This window comes from Cottoperca gobio, chromosome 12, assembly GCF_900634415.1.
Source record: "Cottoperca gobio chromosome 12, fCotGob3.1, whole genome shotgun sequence".
Taxonomy (NCBI): Eukaryota; Metazoa; Chordata; class Actinopteri; order Perciformes; family Bovichtidae; genus Cottoperca; species Cottoperca gobio.
Genome location: NC_041366.1, coordinates 2,569,621 through 2,592,410, shown reverse-complemented (window position 1 = coordinate 2,592,410; position 22,790 = coordinate 2,569,621). Strand labels below are relative to the sequence as shown.

Here is a 22,790-nt window from a genome sequence, read left to right as displayed (position 1 = left end):
GTTTACAATTTTAGAGACATAAGATGTGCCAATATTTTTGTCAATAAAATGTACATAGGCTACATAGGGACATATTATCTTTTTATGAGGGATAATGTTACCGTATCTGTTTTTACTGTTCTATCATCAAATATACAGATATTAAAATCCAACTGAATAATGACTTCCATAGGTCATAAGATGGTACAAACTGGGCATGCATTACTGTAGGCTACATGTCACCAGTGCTGAGTGCTGAGGTTAGTTTTTACAGTTGCAAAGTAGGATGGTAACTATAGCGCCCTTGCCATGAAACCCTCTCAGGGAGATGGGACCATTCTGCAGAGGGTGCACTTTTACTCATGAAAAGACTGGCAAAACAAGTCCGAAGCCTGTGAATGTATCTGAAAAACTGAAAGGCAGTCATTAAATGTTATTTCCTATAGTGTTAACATACATCTCAAACATTCTCATCCAAAAAGAGAAGATTTCCACCAAGTTGGAGTTCAACATTTATAGTCAGTTCCCCGAACATTTTGCTCAAAGTTACACAGTCTGTGTGAGTACAGTGAATCTTATATTAAGTGTTACACCTACAGACAGCTGCTATAACACTACTACATTTTATTTTATTATGACTACGAGGATATAATTTATACTGAAGAAATATAAATATATCCATCCCATTCTTCTAAGAAAACCAGATTTCCAACAGTAATAAGTAGTAGTAAGGTAATAGCAAACATTCTCAAATAAAAGTGCACAACATAAAACAAATCATTCAAATAATGGACATGGACAGAATGAATGATTACTGTAAAGGCAGGCACTAATAACAGTCAGACAAAAAAAGAGGGAGTGTATTTACTACACTCTCAAAGCTCACATGATAAATTCAGTATAATGTCCATTTCCACAGAAGATAAATCAGGTAGGTCAAGTTTAACAACAATATATATGGATTATAAAGCTAATTTTGACATTTCTGAGGTTGAAAATACATAATTATACATAGTAAATAATGGAAGACAGCCCTCAAAACATTGTGGAATCCAAGGAACCAGGAACAGGCGACAACGAGCAAAAATATAAGTCATCTGTAAGAAATTGAGTTGTGGCGTGACAACTCACTGGTCAGGGAAAGCCACTCCCATATGTGACATCATCTGACATTGAAATAAAACTTGTTCTGCATAATGCCAACATTGTATCTGAATTCCCTTATGGCTTGTGAAAAATACTGTACAAAATCCTTTCAACATTTCAATGAAATAATTTCAACATGCACAAAGCTCTTGATTGTGAAACATGCAGGTAGTGTTGACGACAGTAACAAGCCGGTGATAATAACAAGCAGTTAAGCAATCACAAGCAGAAACAAGTGAACAAAAACAGTCTTTCTGTTGGAAACAGAAAGTAAGAAGAGTGGCGAGAATGTCATGACTGATGGAATCAGTCCTGTGGAAATGTAAACGACACTGAAGTCATCAGGATGTAAACATGGAGGAAGGGTTTGTAATAAAGGCCTGCTTCTCTCTGCTGAGGTAAATACATGTTTTGTTTGTGGCACTGATCACAAACAAGTACAGACATGTGGCTACAACATGGATTATATGTACTTATCTTCTGATGTCTGTCTGTACTGCAGCTTTGTCCTAAAATGTTTATAACTTGAACTTTCCAGAGACAATGTCTTGATACAGAGATACAGTCAGGAGAATATAATCTTTCTTAGAGACATCTAAGAAATACAGAAGGTCCTGGGTGACGTCCGGATCAAAACCCTCCTGGACCAGCTTCACCTTCTGCTGCTTGAAAGTCTCGGTCACATCCAGAGAGGCCTAAAAAGCACAGCCGGAGATGCAAATGAACACAATAACTTCACACTTAAAAATGCATACGGCAGATAATGAAAACCTGCATGACTTACCTGCATTCTGAGAAACCACGGCCAGGCATATGCAGGAAGTGATTTCACTAAATGGTTGTAGAGTTTTGTTCCATTTAAATTGTGATCCTGTTTCAAGACGATGGCAGCCATACCTGCCCGACCTTCATATCCTGCAAACACATGGGAAAAAGTCACACAGTGAATGTTACATAGATTACATAGAAACAGTCGCATAGTGAATGTTACATAGAAACAGTCGCATAGTGAACTTTGCATAGAAACAGTCGCATACTGAACGTTGCATAGAAACAGTCGCATACTGAACGTTGCATAGAAACAGTCGCATACTGAACGTTACATAGAAACAGTCGCATAGTGAACGTTACATAGAAACAGTCGCATAGTGAACCTTACATAGAAACAGTCGCATAGTGAACGTTACATAGAAACAGTCGCATAGTGAACGTTACATAGAAACAGTCTCATAGTGAATGTTACATAGAAACAGTCGCATACTGAACGTTACATAGAAACAGTCACATACTGAACTTTACATAGAAACAGTCGCATACTGAACGTTACATAGAAACAGTCGCATACTGAACGTTACATAGAAACAGTCGCATTGTGAACCTTACATAGAAACAGTCGCATAGTGAACGTTACATAGAAACAGTCGCATACTGAACGTTACATAGAAACAGTCACATACTGAACGTTACATAGAAACAGTCGTATAGTGAATGTTACATAGAAACAGTCGCATAGTGAATGTTACATAAAAACAGTCGCATACTGAATGTTACATAGAAACAGTCACACAGTGAACGTTACATAGAAACAGTCACATACTGAATGTTACATAGAAACAGTCACATACTGAACGTTACATAGAAACAGTCGCATAGTGAACGTTACATAGAAACAGTCACATAGTGAACGTTACATAGATTACATAGAAACAGTCACATACTGAACGTTGCATAGAAACAGACACATACTGAATGTTACATAGAAACAGTCACATAGTGAACGTTACATAGAAACAGTCACATAGTGAACGTTACATAGATTACATAGAAACAGTCACATACTGAACGTTACATAGAAACAGTCACATACTGAACGTTACATAGAAACAGTCTCATAGTGAATGTTACATAGAAACAGTCGCATACTGAACGTTACATAGAAACAGTCACATACTGAACGTTACATAGAAACAGTCGCATACTGAACGTTACATAGAAACAGTCGCATAGTGAACGTTACATAGAAACAGTTACATAGTGAACGTTACATAGATTACATAGAAACAGTCACATAGTGAACGTTACATAGAAACAGTCGTATAGTGAATGTTACATAGAAACAGTCGCATAGTGAACGTTACATAGAAACAGTCACATACTGAACGTTACATAGAAACAGTCGTATAGTGAATGTTACATAGAAACAGTCGCATAGTGAATGTTACATAAAAACAGTCGCATACTGAATGTTACATAGAAACAGTCACACAGTGAACGTTACATAGAAACAGTCACATACTGAATGTTACATAGAAACAGTCACATACTGAATGTTACATAGAAACAGTCACATACTGAATGTTACATAGAAACAGTCATATCGTGAACGTTACATAGAAACAGTCACATAGTGAACGTTACATAGAAACAGTCACATACAAATACTTTTTATCATTTTCTTTTGATGATATCTTAAACATTTCTCAACATAGTAACAGCGGTCTCCTGAAAACATGTCCCCTGCTACAGACTTATGTTAATGTCATCAATTATTTACAGTGTAACACACCTGGTATGGTGACTCCGTAGATGTTGGCCTCCTGGATAAAATCAAGAAGACCTAAAACCTCGGACACCTCAGTGGTGGATACGTTCTCTCCTTTCCACCTGCAGGACACAAGGTTAGATGCAGTTACACCTGCAAGAACTGATTTGTGTGGCAAGACATGCAACAAATTGCAGCTCTGTGCCAAGCTTTGTAGCCATATGGCCAATAAGACGCTCCACATTTATTAATGGAGGTCAAACTGTTCACTCATCAGATAACAGACTCTTGTTTGTTGCAGTGATGGTCGTCCTTCCAGAAGTTTCTCCACACAGGATCTGTGGAGCTCAGCCAGAGTGACCATTAGGCTCTTGGTCACCTCTCTTCCACAAGGTCCTTCTCCCCTGGTTGAGTTTGGCTGGCCGGCCAGCTCTAGGAAGAGTCCCGGTTGTTCCAAACTTCCTCCATTTCAGAACGATGTGACACCTTATAGACAGGTGTGTGCTTTTCCAAATCCTGTCCAATCAATTCACATCTACAGGGTGGACTTCCATCAAGCTGTAGAACACTTCATAGCAAAGGCTCAGTGCTCGTTCAACGTCTGAGCAGGGAAGAACACCTGACTGACTGACAGGTGTGTGTGAGTGTGTGTGTGTGTGTGGATGTGTGGTTGTGGTTGTGGGATGCCATCATTAATACATAGCATAATAGTGTTTATAACTGTGTGATCATATTATTGTTATTGTTATTATTATTATAAGGACAGTATGCCAAATTATTTTGACATGTAGACTGCAGGGGCCGGGGATCGAAGCACGACCCTCCGATTAGTGGACGATCACCCTACCTCCTGAGGCACAGCCCTGTATACATTTCATATTTTATTTCTCTCAAATTCTCCATTTGTGATGAGTATGTAATCTGCATCTACATATCTAGCCTGATAGAGAAACGGTTGTGTTAAAGCAGCTGTAAATGACAGCCGTGCTGACTGATGTGTTCCAACATGTTGGTAACACATCATTGGTAAAGGCTTTCTGTGCAATATGACACCAATTCTTCATTCTCGGCAAACTTGCCAAATGAAACCCATCCGTGGTCACATTGTGAATGACGCAGACAGTAAGGGTACCTGAAGGTGTCTCCGATGCGGTCCCGGAAGTAAAGAAAGTCCCTGTAATCGTGGAGCAGGAGGTCTCCGGTGTTGAAGTAGACATCCCCAGCTTTAAAGACATCTCTGAGCAGCTTCTTCTCAGACTGGATCTGGTTCCCTGCGTAGCCCAGGAACTGGTTCATAGCTGTGAGAGGAGCAACCAGGATCCCTGCCTCTCCTGTGCAAACAGGAAGCACACTCAGTGGACACATTGGCTCTTCCTCTGTCCTTACAGCTATGTACTACAGGCTTTCATGCTAAAGGACTTGGCTTGTGATTCTTTTACCTATTTGTGCTCGTATGCATCTCCCAGAGGGTGTTCGGACTGGCTCGTATGTTTGTGGGTCATATCTGAGGAGCTCAAAAGCCATGGAAAGCTGAGGAAGAGGAGATGAAAATAGTGACTTGATGAGATACTGCTTTAGATTACATTAAATTACATTACAGTTCATTACATTTAGTTGACATTTTTGTCCAAAGCGACTTACAATAAGTGCAAACAACCATGAGGATACAACTCTGAGCAGCAAGACTCCTGCAGGTATATTAGCTTCAAATATGTGAAATCCTTTGTGCAGAACAATAGCTTCACATAAGCCAAACAAATGTTTTTTTCATGGCCTGGTGCCATTTAAACTGATGGCTTTTCAGTCTGCGACGGAAGATGTGAAGATATCAGAAACCATCCGACTCATCATCATTGTTATATAAATACAGTCAGCAAATTGTTGATATATTGTACATTTCATCTTACCACATATTCATCATACTGTACTCTGCTGGCATTGTATACGTATTATAGTTGAGATATTTAAATTAGTAATTACTTGTACCTTCTTTTTGTAACATTTGTTCACTTTGAATACTTAATTGTGCATCTACTGGAGATGCTAACAAAGCACCTCACTGCACATTGAACTTGTACAATCGAGTATGTGACAATGTGATTTGAATTTAATCAGGATTTATTATATTAACAATGACTACCATAACTTGGTATAATAAGATGAACCCACAGTGAATTATTCCCAGCTGTACATCTTTAGGGAGCTTTCAGCTCATTGTCTCTGCACTCTCATCAATTTTGATACCAATGAATACCATCCTTAGTAAATCATCAGGGCTATGAAGGTGTTCAAGTACAACAAGTCTATTCATCGCCAAATAACATTTGGATGAACTTACAATATTTGTTAGCAAAGTATGCAAGTAATGGAACTTCTGTAGTCACAACAAAACAACATTTCAAGTGGCTTCATTATCTTCAACTGGTGTACTCCAAATGTTAGTCCCTGTAGTACAGGTCACCTTTCAGAAACACTAAGACAACCAACTAAACTAATCGTTAAATTAAACGATTAATTCATTATTAAATGGGAAAGAGGTGTTTCCAAAATGACAAAGCAGTAATTCAAATTGAAATGTTTTATCTCCTGACGATATATAATGAGTCACAGTGGGACAAGCTCCAGCTCCAGAGGAAACACTTTTATTCCTGACCTTGTTGAAATAGCTTGCCCTCCCAATTGGTCCGACCTCTTCGGTGTAGTTGAGGAAGCCGATGCTGGTCTCAGTCAATCCGTAACCCTCTCTGATCTTGATCCTACCAAAGCGTTGGACAAACTGCTTCCAAACATCTGACCGGAGACCACTTCCTGCGAACAGCCGAACACTGTGAGCCCTCTCCTCTGGAACCTGGAGGAAGCACAAGACTTGGATTAAAGAACATCTCTTCACTTTTAAAAAGGGACAGTCCTACTCTGTGGGAAATATGCTTATGTACAGGCTTGTCAGTCCAGAACATTTATATCACATGAATTTCTGCGAGTCCTGTACAGTGATGAGTGTGGGATGTATTTAGCTTGACTTTGCACAAAGACTGGAAGCAGGGGGAAATGCTAGGAGATTGTAAAAGTAGACAAGCCATCTACTAATGGACAGTTTTCAACCAAATGTGCTGTAGATGTTCATTGGTGATGGGCACACAAAACTCCTTGAAGCCCATTATTTCCAAAAGGGTCTCTCTCTCACGGGTTAATCCTGCGATGCACACCAGGAGTAAAGGGCTCATTGGTATGTCAGTTCAATGAGGAACATGTCATACACAGGATAGTTGGACAACACAAATCTAGGAATTATTTCATTGTAGTATATTGAAATATATAAGTATTTCCTGCAGCATTTCTTTAACTGAACAAAAACATTACTACCCACAAATGAACAGCATGTCCCCTGTTGGACTTGTATTGTGCACATATGAGCTCGTGGTGTTGTAGGGCCATGGCTTGTCATGAAAATCTGCGATTTACATTTAGTTATAATTTAGGATGAAGAAAATGGCTTGTTTCAATGTAGTCTGTCTTACTGTGGGATGGTTGAACAGGTATCGACACAGTTCTCCTATGTACTGCACCACTGTCACATTGTGTTTCACACAGTCCTTCCAAAACTGACTGGCAGAAAACTTCTTTTTCAAAACACACGTTGCCCCTGTGATGCAAAGGAGAGATGGAGAAGATGGCAAGGCAAACAGAGCAAGTGTAGTGTAGTGCTAAAAACTCTGATTTTAAATACATACTATATGTCTAACAATGTCAACACAAATGATTTATAGCTGGAGCTGTTGTGGGAACGTTCCTCTGCTTTGTTTCAGCCTTTTCTCCTGGTATGGTAGGAAGTGACAATTCCTTATAGGCCAATAAAAAGGATATCCACCATCACGTGGTTTCCTCCAGCGTTGAACTTAAAATATAAAAAGGAATTGTGTATGTTTTATCTTACCAAGCTGTATGCATCCTCCAACCCCTAACAGGGAAGCAGACATGTGGTAAAGAGGAAGAGTGATGTAGATGATGTCCTCAGATGTGGCTCCACACATTTGAAAGAAGGCCATACTCAAAATGGCTTTCAGATGACCTACACGGGCAGCCTTGGAGAGGCCTGGCAGAGGATGGACCAGAAGTTAGTTTGTGACGTTTAACCTCAAAACATACATTAAACAAAACAAACATATATACATATATATATATATATATTATCACTAGATATATATATATATATATATATATACAGAGAGAGACAACAAGGAGAGATATAGAGAAGAGAAGACAGAAGATAGAGAGAGAGAAGAGAAATAGGAAGGAATGAGAGAGAGAGAATAGAGATGAGAATAGACAGAATAGATAAAGAGAGAGAGAGGAGACATAGAGGATACATATATAATATACATATATATATATATATAATAACATGCAATATACCATCTATATTCTATATATCATATATATATATTATAATACATCATATATATACATACATATAATAATATATACATCCATAGATAATAGATATATAAATACACATAGATAGAATACAGACAATATAGATATACTATACAGATATATAGAAGAAAGATATATTAGATCTATATATATCTCATATATATCTTATATCTCTTCTCTTATATATTCTCTATCTCTCTCTCTCTCTCTCTCTCTCTTTAATCTATTATCTCTCTCTCTCTCTCTCTATCTATATCTCTCTCCTCTCTCTCTCTCTCTCTCTCTCTCTTCTATACACACATATATATATATATCTACACACATATATCTATATATATATATACACATATACATATATATATACACATATATATATATATATTATATATATTATATATACACATATATATATATATACACACACATATATATATATATATATATATATACATATATATATATATACATATATATATATACACATTAGATATATATATACACATATATATATATATACACACACATATATATATATATATATATATATATACACATATATATATATATATATATATATATACACATATATATATATATATATATTATATATATATATATATATATACCATATATATATATATACACACATATATATATACACACATATATATATATATATACACATATATATATATATATATATATATACACACATATATACATATATATATATATATATACATATACATATCTATATATATATATATATATATATATACATACATACATACATACATACATACATACATACATACATACATATATACATATATATATATATATATATATATATATATATATGGTGAATGATACAATGCAGATGCAGTACCTGTGGTGCCTGAAGTAAAAATGAAGAGAAAGTTTGACATGATGTCAACTTTAGGATGGTCACTTAAGGTTTCTCCAGACATGAGTTCCACCTTATCTAGTAAACTGTTACAATCCTCAGAAGGTGATGTGTGATCCAGCACCCACACAGCCATGCTGTCCTTCTTCAGACCAGGCAACACCTCTTCCACCAAACGCACCAAATCTGGATAAACAGACACAACGGGACATATCAACTGCTGCTTCATCACACAGGACCAAAGACAAACATGCACATGTTGATTCCCCTCTCTGGTCATTTCAGAGGCAGTTTGTGTTGCATCAGACTGAATCACAGCTAGCTGTTATCATGTGTGTGGTTGTGGACAACATAACATCTTCCATAAGCATTTACAGACTGAAAGATTTCAGGTAAAAAGTCAACATAATCTCGTCCTTCTGATTCAGGGCTCCATACCATTCAAAGACAGGGGTGTGCTCATTGTTGGTACTTTGCTCTCTCCCTGTTAACTATCAGTACGACTGATAGCATTGAACATGTTAACTTCCATTGGAGGGCCTGACTTTGAAAAGTGTTAACCTTTACTGTACAATAAAAGGCAGATATCAATGTCACAACAGCTGCATTCTCCAGATAACCCATCGATCCTGTGGGAATTAAAGCATTACAATTATTGTTTATTACTTTGGAAGAGAAAACTACTACTACTACTACTACTACTACTACTACTACTACTACTACTACTACTACTACTACTAGTAGTAGTAGTAATATTCACAATTACAAACAAGTTTAGTCTAAATATTCAGGGGTACACATACTTTCTCAAGTTTAAATCCCTCATTTCATCAGCAGACTTACGAACACACTTTAAATGCATCAGTCTGTTAGTGTTGAAATACTCTTTAAATCGTGACAGCAAGAAGTAAATAAATCAAATGGCTGACTAGTTCATTTATCTAATCGTACTTTACTTGAGTATTTCTTTTCCTGCTACTTTACACTTCTACACTTTAGGAATGTTGTACTTTTACACCAATGCATTCACACTATTTTACAGCTATAGTTACTTTTCAAGTTAATATTTTAAATACAAAACTTTTGATCACATTAAAAAGATGATTGTTGTAAATTATAATACCTACAAGTATATTTAGGAGTTAAAATGAGCTCCACCTCGACCTGCGACAACATCAACATAATGAGAACACATCAATAACAGTAACCCAATAATGTAATATAATATAATATATATAATATATAATAGCAGTGTGAAATGGGGCATCCTGCATTGCAAGACACATACATCATAATATCTTAAATCGTTTTACACTGTGGTATGAGTAGGCCTACTTTTTCCTCCACGGTCATATTCACATTTACAAGTAGGCTATATCCTATTTATTTATTTTAAACAAGTGATTATTTATAATTCTACTACTTAATACATTTAACATACTTTAGATTTTTCTTATTTTCATTTCCTAAATTGCTCTTTGAAATGTGAGGTAGTTTTCCCTTTGTATTACACTTGCACTCTGCATTGTCTGTGGAGATGTTAACTCCATGTTCTCTCAGTATGATTGTGATAAAATGACATAAATCAGACACAATGTGTTGTACTTTCAATAAGAAGGAAATATCCAGAACAATGTGCTGCTCAAATTCTGGGAACCCCAAGTATGGCCTTGCTGGAGCCATAGTGTGTATCTTAGCTTCCTGTGTGTACTACAATAACAACAGGCTTTCTTATTGTGTGTGTACATTGCTACTGTGTTACCAGTGAGTATTTGGAAGAAAAAAAAAGATGATGTGGTTCGACTCGAGCTTCGTAAATCAAAGCACGGGGAGCAGATAGATAGAGTTCACCTCAGTTTAAGTAATGGTGAAGAAAGTAAGGGGAGACGTGCAATACCTGCGCCGACAACAAGCGTCCTGGCTCCACAACTATGAAAGCAGTGAAGCAGAGATTGGGCTTTAATGTTGACGTTGAGAAAGGCGACTTCACAGCCCAGTTTGCACAGCCCCAACCACACACAAATAAAGTCCGGTTCGTTGAACATCAACAGGGCAACAATGTCTCCTTGTTTCAAAGAGCCCTCCGTCCTGAACGCGTTTGCAAACTGATTACTTCTCCTGTCCACATCCTGGTATGTCAGGGTCTGGTTTTCGAAGATGATGAAGGGTTTGTTCGGGTTCTTCCTCGCCTGGTAGATAAAACAGTCGAGGTATGTGATGATTCCTTGCTGCATACGAGCCTGCAAAGTCCTTCCGTACCTCCGAAGTTTTAAGTAATACATCAAATCGACCCAGAAGAAAGGATAAGTCATCCTCTGGTAGAGCAGAAGAGCCAGTAGTCCTGCTAAAAGGCTAATGGTTATCATCTTAGCGTAAAAACTCCACACCTCACTTCAAGACTGACTAAAACTTTAAATAACAGGAAATCAGGATATCTGCAGTCAAGCTGATGGCCCACTCCCACAAGTTTCTCAGCAACACAGTGACAACCAATGAGCGGTGCTGCGGTGAAACTAGCCCCCATGTTGTTTAGCGGTAGACTACATTTATATACTGAGCATTACGGTAAGAACGGGTTGAATTTACCGGTACTTCAAAATAAAAGCTGAACGTGATAGACAATTTCACATTCATTCAATACGTTTGTCAGTCAGTCAGTCAGTCAGTCAGAGTCAGTCAGTCAGTCAGAGTCAGTCAGACAGTCAGTCAGAGTCAGTCAGTCAGAGTCAGTCAGACAGTCAGTCAGTCAGGCAGAGTCTGTCAGTCAGTCAGTGTCAGTCAGTCAGAGTCAGTCAGTCAGACAGTCAGTCAGTCAGACAGTCAGTCAGAGTCAGTCAGTCAGAGTCAGTCAGACAGTCAGTCAGTCAGGCAGAGTCTGTCAGTCAGTCAGTGTCAGTCAGTCAGAGTCAGTCAGTCAGAGTCAGTCAGACAGTCAGTCAGAGTCAGTCAGTCAGAGTCAGTCAGACAGTCAGTCAGTCAGGCAGAGTCTGTCAGTCAGTCAGTGTCAGTCAGTCAGAGTCAGTCAGTCAGACAGTCAGTCAGTCAGACAGTCAGTCAGAGTCAGTCAGTCAGAGTCAGTCAGTCAGTCAGGCAGAGTCTGTCAGTCAGTCAGTGTCAGTCAGTCAGAGTCAGTCAGTCAGACAGTCAGTCAGTCAGGCAGAGTCTGTCAGTCAGTCAGTGTCAGTCAGTCAGTCAGTCAGTGTCAGACAGTCAGTCAGAATCAGTCAGACAGTCAGTCAGACAACCAGACAATCAGTCAGTCAGACAAGCAGACAGTCAGTCAGAGTCAGACAGTCAGTCAGTCAGACAGTCAGACAACCAGACTGTCAGTCAGAGTCAGACAGTCAGACAGTCAGTCAGAGTCAGTCAGTCAGTCACAGACAGACAGACAGTCAGTTAGTCAGAGTCAGTCAGACAGTCAGTCAGAGTCAGTCAGTCAGAGTCAGTCAGACAGTCAGTCAGTCAGAGTCAGTCAGACAGTCAGTCAGTCAGGCAGTCGAGTCAGTCAGACAACCATACAATCAGTCAGAATCAGTCAGACAGTCAGTCAGACAACCAGACAATCAGTCAGTCAGGCAGTCAGACAAGCAGACAGTCAGTCAGACAGTCAGACAACCAGACTGTCAGTCAGAGTCAGACAGCCAGACAGTCAGTCAGAGTCAGTCAGTCAGTCACAGACAGACAGACAGTCAGTTAGTCAGAGTCAGTCAGACAGTCAGTCAGAGTCAGTCAGTCAGAGTCAGTCAGACAGTCAGTCAGTCAGAGTCAGTCAGACAGTCAGTCAGTCAGGCAGTCGAGTCAGTCAGACAACCATACAATCAGTCAGAATCAGTCAGACAGTCAGTCAGACAACCAGACAATCAGTCAGTCAGGCAGTCAGACAAGCAGACAGTCAGTCAGACAGTCAGACAACCAGACTGTCAGTCAGAGTCAGACAGCCAGACAGTCAGTCAGAGTCAGTCAGACAGCCAGACAGTCAGTCATGTCATGTCAAACTTCAATATTAAACGTTATATTAAACGACTGTTGTTGACATCAGTGAACGCAGCATGGCGAGTGTAAAAAATAAAAAGGTGGATGCGGAATGTCACTCTCCAGGAGAAATGGACGAACGATTATTTCTTTGTGGAAGTAAAAGGCCAGTGTACCTAGTTTGTGCGGACGCGCTTGCGGTGATGAAAAATAATCTCTAGCGCCATTAAAGCACAAAACATGCCAAACTGCACGAACTGAAAGGACGAGTGTGTTTGGATAAAGTTAACGCTCTTCGGCGGAGTTTGGCCCAACAAGCAGCTCTCTGCAGGACGTAACATACAAACATGGAAAGATAGAGAGGTAGACCACCACACCAAGAACAGACTATTCCACCACTGCTGTGCAATTATCACTGCCATTTACAATATTCACTTTACAATTATCTATCAACCACTTGGTACTTATATTATTTTTTAATCTATTTAATTATTGTGTACTGCCTTTTTACTTCATATGTTCTTTTGCTGTAACAATGTACATTTCCCCGTTGTGGGACTAATAAAGGATTTCTGATTTCTGATAAAAAAGCAAAAAAGTTGCACAGCATATATAAGAAAGGTGAAATGAATGGGCTGTGTCTTTAAATAGTTTTGCAGAGGTTATGAGTTCAATAATTAGTACGGCCCTCGAAGGATGTTGTAAAAATTGAAATGGCCCTTGATAGGAAAAAGGTTCCCCACCCCTGCTGTAAAGTAACGAAAACACAGTGATTCTTAGTTTCAGGTGATTATACAATAATGAAAGCATAGTTAGAAATATTATATTCCACCACCTCCAGCTTGTTAATTAAAATAAAAAAGGTCTCTTGCAGACTTGCGTAAAGTGCTCACAAATTCCACAAGTCAGCAAACTATTTCATCATATTATGTCATTTTATTCCAAAGCATTTGCACAAACAGAACTATAATGAAAAACAAAACCCAAAAAAGCGTAAAAGAATCCCATTGTGGCAGAGGCTACATCATTGTCACCTTATTAGGGAAAGATTGTGCAGTGGCAGCTTGTGTGAAAATGATTCTTCTTTTGGAACTTGAGGATGAAAGAACCAATTAAGAGTCAAGAAACAGATCAATTTGATTATTATAATTAAAATGACAAGCATTCCTTTCAGAGCAAACATCTTCAGTGGTCATTTATATACACAGTACTCCGGCAGACTGGAACGGAAAAAGATTACAAAAGAAATGCAGTATCTTTCAATATCTCTCAAGTTTCCCAGCTTTCATAATCGTTGTATCAGTTCTAAACCAAATGCTACATTTGTTGTTTTCAACTTCGGACATAAGACGATGGGTGATGTTAATATTTTTACACAACTGATCAAACTATATACATTATTTTACAAACATTTCAAATAAGCTCAGAATAGCTTAAGATTGTTTGCTATTTTAGGCAATTCAGAATACAGGGAAGACAAAAAAACATACAATCATTCAAAAGCAACTATTTTCTGCAATATACGACGATGTTCATTAGAGACTACTAATATGAACTGTTCCTTTCAAAGAGCTAAAGTCCAGCTTAAGCTTGCTTTCCATTAGATATGTCAAGCCCTTAAATTGCAGTTATAAAGATGAGCAACTGTGTTAGGTCTTATTGTACAGATGACTGGGTTGTTTGGATGTCACACAGGAAGTCATGAATCCTAATGATGAGGAAAATCACAAATATCTCCTGACTAGCACAGGAACAAACATGTCAAGTGTTTCCATTGTTGTTGCTTCTACTTTTGTTTTCACTGTTCTCTGCCTGCTTTGGGGACTAGTTCGGGCTTTGCTCTGGAGGTGATACAAGGTTCCAGGTACTTCCAGGGATTGTCCACAGTGCTGTCTATTATGATTGTTCAAGTGACAAACACAACAACAGTAACAGTAACAGTAACCATTTTACCCCTGCGTCTGTAAGGAGCAGGAAGAGCAATACTTACTTGTGGAACTAAATTTGAGCTCAGAACGTGAAACTAAAGTTTCAGAAACTTTCAAAGGACGTCAGAAGTGCTGGCAATTATGATTTGTCAAGCACATGTGTCGTAACAACCATTGTATTACTGTATGGAGCTGGTCAACCCAAAAGAAGAGTAATAAACCTGCACGTGCTGACCCTCATTAGTATTTGGCCATTTAAAAGAAGTAAGAGTCAGCAGTGAGAAACCAACATCTTGACCAGACACACTAAACAGTGCAGGGAAACATTCAAATAATAAAACAACGTTACATAGGGGAGCAAAACAAAAAACTACAAAGTACTTCAATGCGCTGACCTACTGTAGCAGTGACATGGATTCAGTGGTGCCCCAAGAAATCTTTCATACGGGTTAAAATCCTGCGGTGGCACACCTAACCCAAAATCCATAACTGAATTTCAGGAATTCTATTATCCTATTGTAGTACGGTATATAGGCTAGTTAAAAACAGAAACGTTACTAATTATCTGATGTATACCAATACTGATGCATTTTGAGTTCCACAACAATCCTGTTTTGATGTGTTATGTATCTGGATATACATGTTTTAGGCCATTCTTGTTCTTATAATAGGCGAGTATTACAGCTTCATGCCAGCCCACATTATGCATACGCCACAGCATGGATTCTTCATCAGCAATAAACTTCTTCACATAAATAAGAGACGTCAATAACAATATTGCGACAATTCTTACTTCTTTGTCCCAGTTTGTTAAAAACAGCGGACATACAAGAAGAGCCTCGTACTTAAGCTTCACAAGGTTGTTAAAGGTTTGAATTAGAGGAAGCCCCATGCAAGACGCAGTGGAAACAAAAGGAATTCTTCAAAGCTCAGGATAGTCGGTGTAAAGCCCCAGGTCAGGGTTACTGCAGTGGAGAAGGCTTTCAAGTGCCTCCTGTACAACACTGACGTGATGTACTCATTGGTTGAATTCTTACATTTGCTGGTGGAAATTGTCATAACGCTGCATGCTCCGTCCCCTTTTACACAGAACTTTAAATTCTGTTTATAATAACATTCCATTCAAGTTATTCAGTACATTAACACAAATAGCAAATAAACAACAAAATAATGCATTTAAATTATTTTCAGAATGATGTCTTCAGAAAGATAACAGGATATGGGGACACTGTGATGAGCATTTTATACATGTACTATTAACCACATCATTCAGTGTCATTGACACATTTTACAAATACCAATTTGAAGTGTTTATTTTCAGAAAAGTACTTTCAGTGCAATTACTGAATAGCAAAAAGGTGCTTGAAATTTAGAAGTCATGTGGATGTTCTTGTTATCAGTATTCTGTGTTGATTCTGCCCACATTGTGGTTCGATGTTGATATGTAAATTAAGTAGGCTGTCGATAAACACCTGACCAAGTGAAGCCATGAGGAATACTCTATGCACGGCCGCGACAAGGCAAGGGTCCCGGGACAGAGGGAGACCGATGAAGGCTAACTTCATCTGTCATCTATCTGATCCACACAAGATATCCAAATACAGATCACATGTTAATACAAGGAAACAGGGTCACAATGAACACGCTGATCTAAAACTACCCACACCTCTGATGATCATTCAGAAGGAACTGCAATGACCTTAGCAAGACGGATCAATCAATCATCAAGACAAATAAGAATTGTGTGTAGTCCACTGAGCACAAGTTCCTTATGCAAAGTACTGTAGGGAAGAACTTCCTGCTCAAAAGAGATATGGTGAGTGATATTCATGAATTCAGCTTTTTTATTGTTTAAGATCAAATGAAATCCTCGTCTTCTATGTATCATTCTGTATGGTGTGCTGTTTAACTGAAAAGGAAAGGACCTAAAATCGATTACTGTAACAACGAGAAGAGGCTCAGCTCGGAACCTCTTGGATTAAACAATTTGCAGAGCTTTGAACTACGCTGATAAAAATAGTATATACATGGAATTTGTACCTTTGGTTAACTTAAATACTGATCCAACACTGACTCTTCCAACATCAAACACTGTCAGCATTTTGACTCTACTACTCTCTTTAACAAACATCTAATCTTTGATATAGGTGCTAAAATTCAATCAAATTAGCCATTTTCTAATACTGTTACAAAAATAGAGATTTGATGAGTATTGAATGTTATATGAAAACATTGTAAAGGCTTCAGTATGCTTGAAACAAAGTACTTTCCCAATAATCCAACAATCACGCCCACTTTGAGGCAGCAAGGTGTTGCCATTGTGTGGAGGTATGGAAAGGTCACTTTCCGTGTGTACAACCAAGCGCAACACCACAAATGCTTCAGCAACATGTGAGAGTTATCGTCATTTGTATGATTTGTCACAGCAAGACTACAAAACCTGCCAAAGTCCCAGAGCTGTTGGAGAGAGGCAGTCAGAAGGAGGCTGTGACCGACTTAGAGTGTGGTCACTTGGAACAGGTAGAAACCATTTAGCAGGAATGGGACAAACTGCTTCGTTCAGAGCATACTTAGACCTTATGTGGAATGACCTACGAAGACTTTATCGCAGTTTACAAATTGTTGTAAACAATAACAGCTAAACCTCAAAACTAACCTCCCACCTCTTACATACCCACTTTGTTCAGAAAGACATCAAGATACACAACTACAATGATGGTGTCAAAGTATAACAGCAAGAAAACAAGTGAAAGCATGTGAAAGTGTGCCTGTTGGTGCTGCAGACTGGAGGTGAGAGCTGGTCTCTGTACTGAGTCTCTGTGCCATCATTCACTGTGCAGCTCCTTGTGCTCTGGGGTGGGGCTCTCTCTGGCTGGCAGGAGGTCGTAGTGACAGGGGATGTGGCTGTTCTTTGGTAGATCGTACGGATCTTGACCAAACTGTACGTGGCCATTGCTGTCTCCAGTCATGGCACTTACAGTCGGCTCTGAAATCAAAGACAGACGAGTTGACAGTTGCAGGAAGAATAAAGTACAAAGCTGTAAATAAGAGGTGGGGAACCATTTGATCCGGCCCTTGAGGTAATTCATAAACACACGCAAAAAATAAACTAGAAGAAAAAAACAAAAAATCTAGACAGCAATAGAATAAAACGGGCGACTGACTGTTTTTCCTGGCAAGGTCAGGGTCCTTGAACACAACACGTGGTCATGTCATGTCAAACTTCAATATTAAACGAGACTGTCGTTGAACGCAGCATGACGAGTGTAAAACAGAGAAAGGTGGATGCAGAATGTCGCACTTTCCAGGAGAAATGGACGAATGATTATTTCTTTGTGGCCAGTGTGTCTAGTTTGTGCGGACGTACTTGCGGTGATGAAAAATAATCTCGAGCGTCATTACAGCACGAGACATGCCGAATTGCACGAGCTGAAAGGACGAGTGCGTTTGGATAAAGTTAACGCTCTTCGGCAGAGTTTGGCCCAACAAGCAGCTTTCTGCAGAGCGTAACATGGATAAAAAAGTTTTGCACAGCATAAAAGAAAGGTGAAATGAATGGGCTGTGTCTTTAAAATGTTTCGTAGAGGTTATGAGTTCAATAATTAGTATGGTCCTCGAAGGATGTTGTAAAAATTGAAATGGCCCTTGATAGGAAAAAGGTTCCCCACCTCTGGAATACGCTAACATTTTGCAAGATTTAGTACCTTAGCATAGCTTAGTCGGCAGATGCTATGGAGTTTTTAATCCCTGTTCAAGACACTGTTAATAGGGGACTCTACCCACAACGTTAGATTAGCATCGCCATCATCAGATCATTATATGCTTCATATATGTTTACAATCTATTCAGAATGTTGTGACCCTGATTGCCAATTCTATAATATCACTATATTGGTCTATTCTGTACACAACATCTACTTCCTGTTTGTCCAAAGTTTCTTCCTTTTTTCCCTGTTAAGAGGGTTTTTTGAGGGAGTGTTTCCTTATCTGAATGGAGGGTCTAAGGACAAAGTGCTGTACAGTTTATAAAGCCCCTTGAGGCAAACTTGTGATTTTTGATAAAGGGCTATAAAAAAAAGTTGACTTGTAAACAACTATGTAGTCAATGCAAATGAAGCATACTCCTCTATAAAGTGCTCACAATGGCAACAAACAAATGTAACCTTAAGCTCCTCACCAACTTCATAGACATTCCGGTTTGGGGTCGGACTGTTGTTGCTGATCTCAGCGTACGGTGAATCCCGCCTGGCGGGAGACTTCATTTCCACGTAGCCACACTCTGTGTTTTTGGCTGCCAGTAGGGGAGGGTCCTTTATCGTGGCATATGGGTTTTCCGAACTGTTGAGGGAGCAGGAGCTGGCGTGATAGAGTGTGCCCTTCAGATCTAGATGACATGGGCAGAGGAGCCAGTGAGAGGGGAACTCCAGCATTAAACTGAGGATGTATTTGTGTAACCGCAGGACCTACCTCGTAAAGATTTCCCCATATATCTCCTGTCAACTCCGTAGGCTCCTGGTATGAAGAGAAACGGAAGGTCAGTGAATGGTGGAAGAAAAGATGATGTGAGAGACATTTAAAAAAAAGTATTCTTCATATCACCATGAATTAAAAACTGATTAACTGATGTTGTTTATTGTGATTGCATGTTTCTTTCCATATTTTATTTTTTTAGGCAATCCAAGAGAGAGAATATTGCAATAATCTAAGTGATGTGTGATTAAGGCATGTATCAGCATTTCAGTGTCATTCTGAGTTAGAAATGCTATAACTTTGGTAATGTTCCTCGGATAAAAAATTTGTTTTTGTAAACTTGATAAAAATGACAGCGTTAAGAATTAAGAAATTAAGAAAAAAAAAATATTTACTCAGAAAATACTGTACAATAAGACAGAAAGAAATAAGAACTCTTGAATATAAGAGGACATACACTTTGACAGTATGGAACTGAACAGTGTTGCTTTACATAGAACAAGTTGATACAGAAATAATAATTATTGGAATCCAGTGAACTTTACAGTGATGATCTCCAGGAGGGTAGAGGCTCACTATCATTTAATGGCAACAATACACAAAGATACCAATTCACAGCCTTAATGTTAATGATATCTATGAGTGTAATGTATTCCATGTCTCACCCAGTTCATTGAAGCAGTCTTGTTGTTTAAAGTCTGCAGGCAGTGTGCCACTGTGTCCAGCTAGAGGAGCCCTTTTTCTCTGCTCGACATTCTTCAAGTTCACAAACAGCTGGTTGCTCTTGGCCTGAAAAGTTAAAGTCAACGAGACACACATCAGTTAGAATCTAAATGAATGAATAGACACATTCATTACAGAATTCTTACTTTACCATCTCTTGGCCCCTCGATATAGTCAATTCCCTACCTGTCCATATGGAGCGTTGTTAGCATGTGGGGGGCTGATGCACTGCGTCAGAGTATGGTAGCTGGGGTTGGAGAAGTAGTTGCTGGGGTGGGTCTCGCATGCTGGTGGGTGAGCATCTGAAACATGACAAGGTGGCAGAACTCAGAGCATGAGACGCAACATTAAACACATTTCAAGAATCAAGTTTGTATTTGTTTTGCTTAGTAGCAGTCCTGTCCATCCCTGCCTCTGTTGGCATATTACTACATTCTTTGTCAGTCGGTGGAATAGTGTGACATCCCCATCATTAGGAATGTGTATGACGTTGCCTGTGCAACCTTGTGTGTGTGCTCAAATGCACTAGATTTACTTCCTTATATTTACTTTCACCAACATTGTGTATTATGTAAAATGCAGCTAGACACCATGGGTTAACAACATAGATACTTACAGCATTTATAGTTCAGCACTGGATTTTAATATTCCCCACAGCAACAACAGTCTTTTCTTTACTTTGTGATACTAGGTGAGAAGGACCACCTATTGGTTTTACACGTCCATATATACAGCATAACTATGTTTAACTGTTAGTAATTGGTAAACGGGACCATGGCCTCTATTAAGTATGAACAACAAGTGAGCATTTCAAATCCTCTGACATCCGTTTAGATCGTGCATCAACAGTTTGGAAGCAAAAAAACAATTTTTTCAAGAAACAAGTGACATGAGACCTCATGCCTGGGACAGTTGATGCAGGTCTACCTGTGATGTACCTGCAATGGTGTAATCAGCAGCGACCCTCATAGCAGGAGTGTAGGTTACAGCCGTCATGGTGGGCTCTTTGCCCTTTTGCTTCTTTCTGTAGATGATGAAAAGGAGGAGGAGGAAGAGCACCAGCAGCACCAGGACGATGATTCCTGCGATGACTCCGATCTGGTAGGCGTCCACCTGCATGGCTGCACTGGTCAGACTGTTGAGGCTGCCCACCACTACACCAGCTGCAGACAGGAGGTTAGAGGTCTTAGTCTGTTTGGTCTAAGTGAACATTAGTCGCGTTAAAAAATGAAACTTGACAAAGTAGTTCTTCGATCAAAAGAAGATGACTGTCAATGAGGTGCAGCGGGGTGTAATCTGATTACAAGAACTGAGTAAGGACAGGCATTGTGAAATGTTTTCTTCATTAACACGATCCAACATCGACTAATTCCATTTTTATTGAGTTGTGTCCTGACCTTGGTCACAGCGAGCTCCCTTCCAGCCTGGGCTGCAGTAACATGTTCCGGTCATGTGATCACACGTGGAGTTATTTAGACAGTCACAGACCTGACGGCAGCCATAACCATATGTACCGGGAGGACACTCTGCAAATAAGAACATAAATCACAATTTAATTCTCAAACCCTAATGACAAAACCACAGCATTCTGATGGAAACAATAAGAACGTTTAACTATATGTTTGCATCACCAAAGCAAGCTTGGACTTTTTAATTATTCTAAATGTATTCTAAATTTACACGAGCTGACGTGTCAGTTGAGGTGTAGGCACATAAAATGTAAAAAAGTAAGCAAATAAGATTGTAAGAGTGTGCATTGGTGAAGCAATGCTCGTCTAAACAGGAAGGGAGGTAGAGACAAAGAAAGAGAGAAAGAAGCAGACAGGATGTAAGACAGTAAACATACTTTGTTCACAGTGGCGTCCCATGAAGCCGGTGCGACAGGTGCACTGTCCAGAGATGTGATCACAGTCAGCTCCATTCCTACACGGGCAGGTCTGAGAACAGTCCTTCCCATAGAAGCCTAATGGACAGCCTGTAATCACACATCACATGATATACGTTCAAAATCATCTATTTCTCAAATAAAAAACAAAGGCTGTGTGACATGCATGTCTAAAAAGGGACGTTTTTAAGCAATAACACCTCAAAGTTTGATCATATAGAAGAAGTCTACTATCACAAGAGTAAACTGTATGTGTGTGCGTGCGTGCGTGTGTGTGTGTGTGTGTGTGTGTGTGTGTGTGTGTGTGTGTTACTGACGTTGTGTGCAGTACAGGCCGGTCCATCCTGGGGTGCACTTGCATTCTCCATCATAAGCACTGCAGTAGGCTCCGTTGTGACAGTTACATGTGTGGATGCAGTTGGGTCCCCACTGACTAGGCGGACACGCTGCAACACAGTGACAACAACATAAGTGCTTATAATCTTTAGTTATGTTATTAACTCACCATCCGGGGTATCATCCCCGGAGTGTCTGTCTCTCATGTGGCAGGTTGCCACTGATAAAGTTTACGTCAGGATCATGAATCGTGACAGCGCCTGCTGACCTGGTCCTGCTGGACACCGGGAAGCCTTATTGACATTTTCCTGGATTCATCCATACTTTCTCTTTTTTTTTCCAACACAACATAATTTCTGTCAAATGTTGTATTTGTACTATGTTGTTTATCCTGTACACACGACATCTATTGCACGTCTGTCCGTCCTGGGAGAGGGATCCCTCCTCAGTTGCTCTCCCTGAGGTTTCT

The 22,790-nt window shown here is 39.2% G+C and overlaps 2 protein-coding genes across 2 annotated transcripts in view; both read right to left on the bottom strand.

The window, feature by feature from the left end:
• Positions 1-478: 478 nt before the first annotated feature.
• Positions 479-11,526, bottom strand: LOC115016507 (very long-chain acyl-CoA synthetase). The gene is made up of 10 exons (XM_029444276.1): positions 10,906-11,526; positions 8,991-9,194; positions 7,602-7,760; positions 7,186-7,310; positions 6,321-6,515; positions 5,107-5,197; positions 4,800-4,998; positions 3,692-3,789; positions 1,910-2,040; positions 479-1,820 (listed from the first exon to the last, which is right to left on the bottom strand). Exons 1-10 carry the CDS (start codon positions 11,372-11,374, stop codon positions 1,644-1,646), a joined length of 1,848 nt encoding a protein of 615 aa, XP_029300136.1. The 5' UTR covers positions 11,375-11,526; the 3' UTR covers positions 479-1,643.
• A 2,378-nt stretch (positions 11,527-13,904) lies between these two features.
• megf10 (multiple EGF-like-domains 10) overlaps positions 13,905-22,790 on the bottom strand; it is a 53,534-nt gene continuing 44,648 nt past the window's right edge. Inside the window, exons 17-25 of the mRNA XM_029444275.1 lie at positions 22,303-22,431; positions 21,947-22,075; positions 21,498-21,626; positions 21,039-21,263; positions 20,287-20,402; positions 20,043-20,166; positions 19,375-19,419; positions 19,085-19,291; positions 13,905-17,894 (exon numbers count right to left, since the gene is read on the bottom strand). Of these exons, the coding sequence (XP_029300135.1) occupies positions 17,734-17,894; positions 19,085-19,291; positions 19,375-19,419; positions 20,043-20,166; positions 20,287-20,402; positions 21,039-21,263; positions 21,498-21,626; positions 21,947-22,075; positions 22,303-22,431 (1,265 nt within the window). The 3' untranslated portion in view covers positions 13,905-17,733. The remainder of the gene's footprint in view (positions 17,895-19,084; positions 19,292-19,374; positions 19,420-20,042; positions 20,167-20,286; positions 20,403-21,038; positions 21,264-21,497; positions 21,627-21,946; positions 22,076-22,302; positions 22,432-22,790) is intronic.

Bases quoted from the DNA above. Each gene is read 5' to 3' on its own strand.
- LOC115016507 (XM_029444276.1), bottom strand. From the start codon at position 11,374: ATGATAACCATTAGCCTTTTAGCAGGACTACTGGCTCTTCTGCTCTAC. The intron at 9,195-10,905 runs GTATTGCACGTC...CTGTTTATCCAG, and splicing joins GACGCTTGTTGTCGGCGCAG to ATTTGGTGCGTTTGGTGGAA. The intron at 4,999-5,106 runs GTAAAAGAATCA...CTGTTTGCACAG, and splicing joins ATGCATACGAGCACAAATAG to GAGAGGCAGGGATCCTGGTT.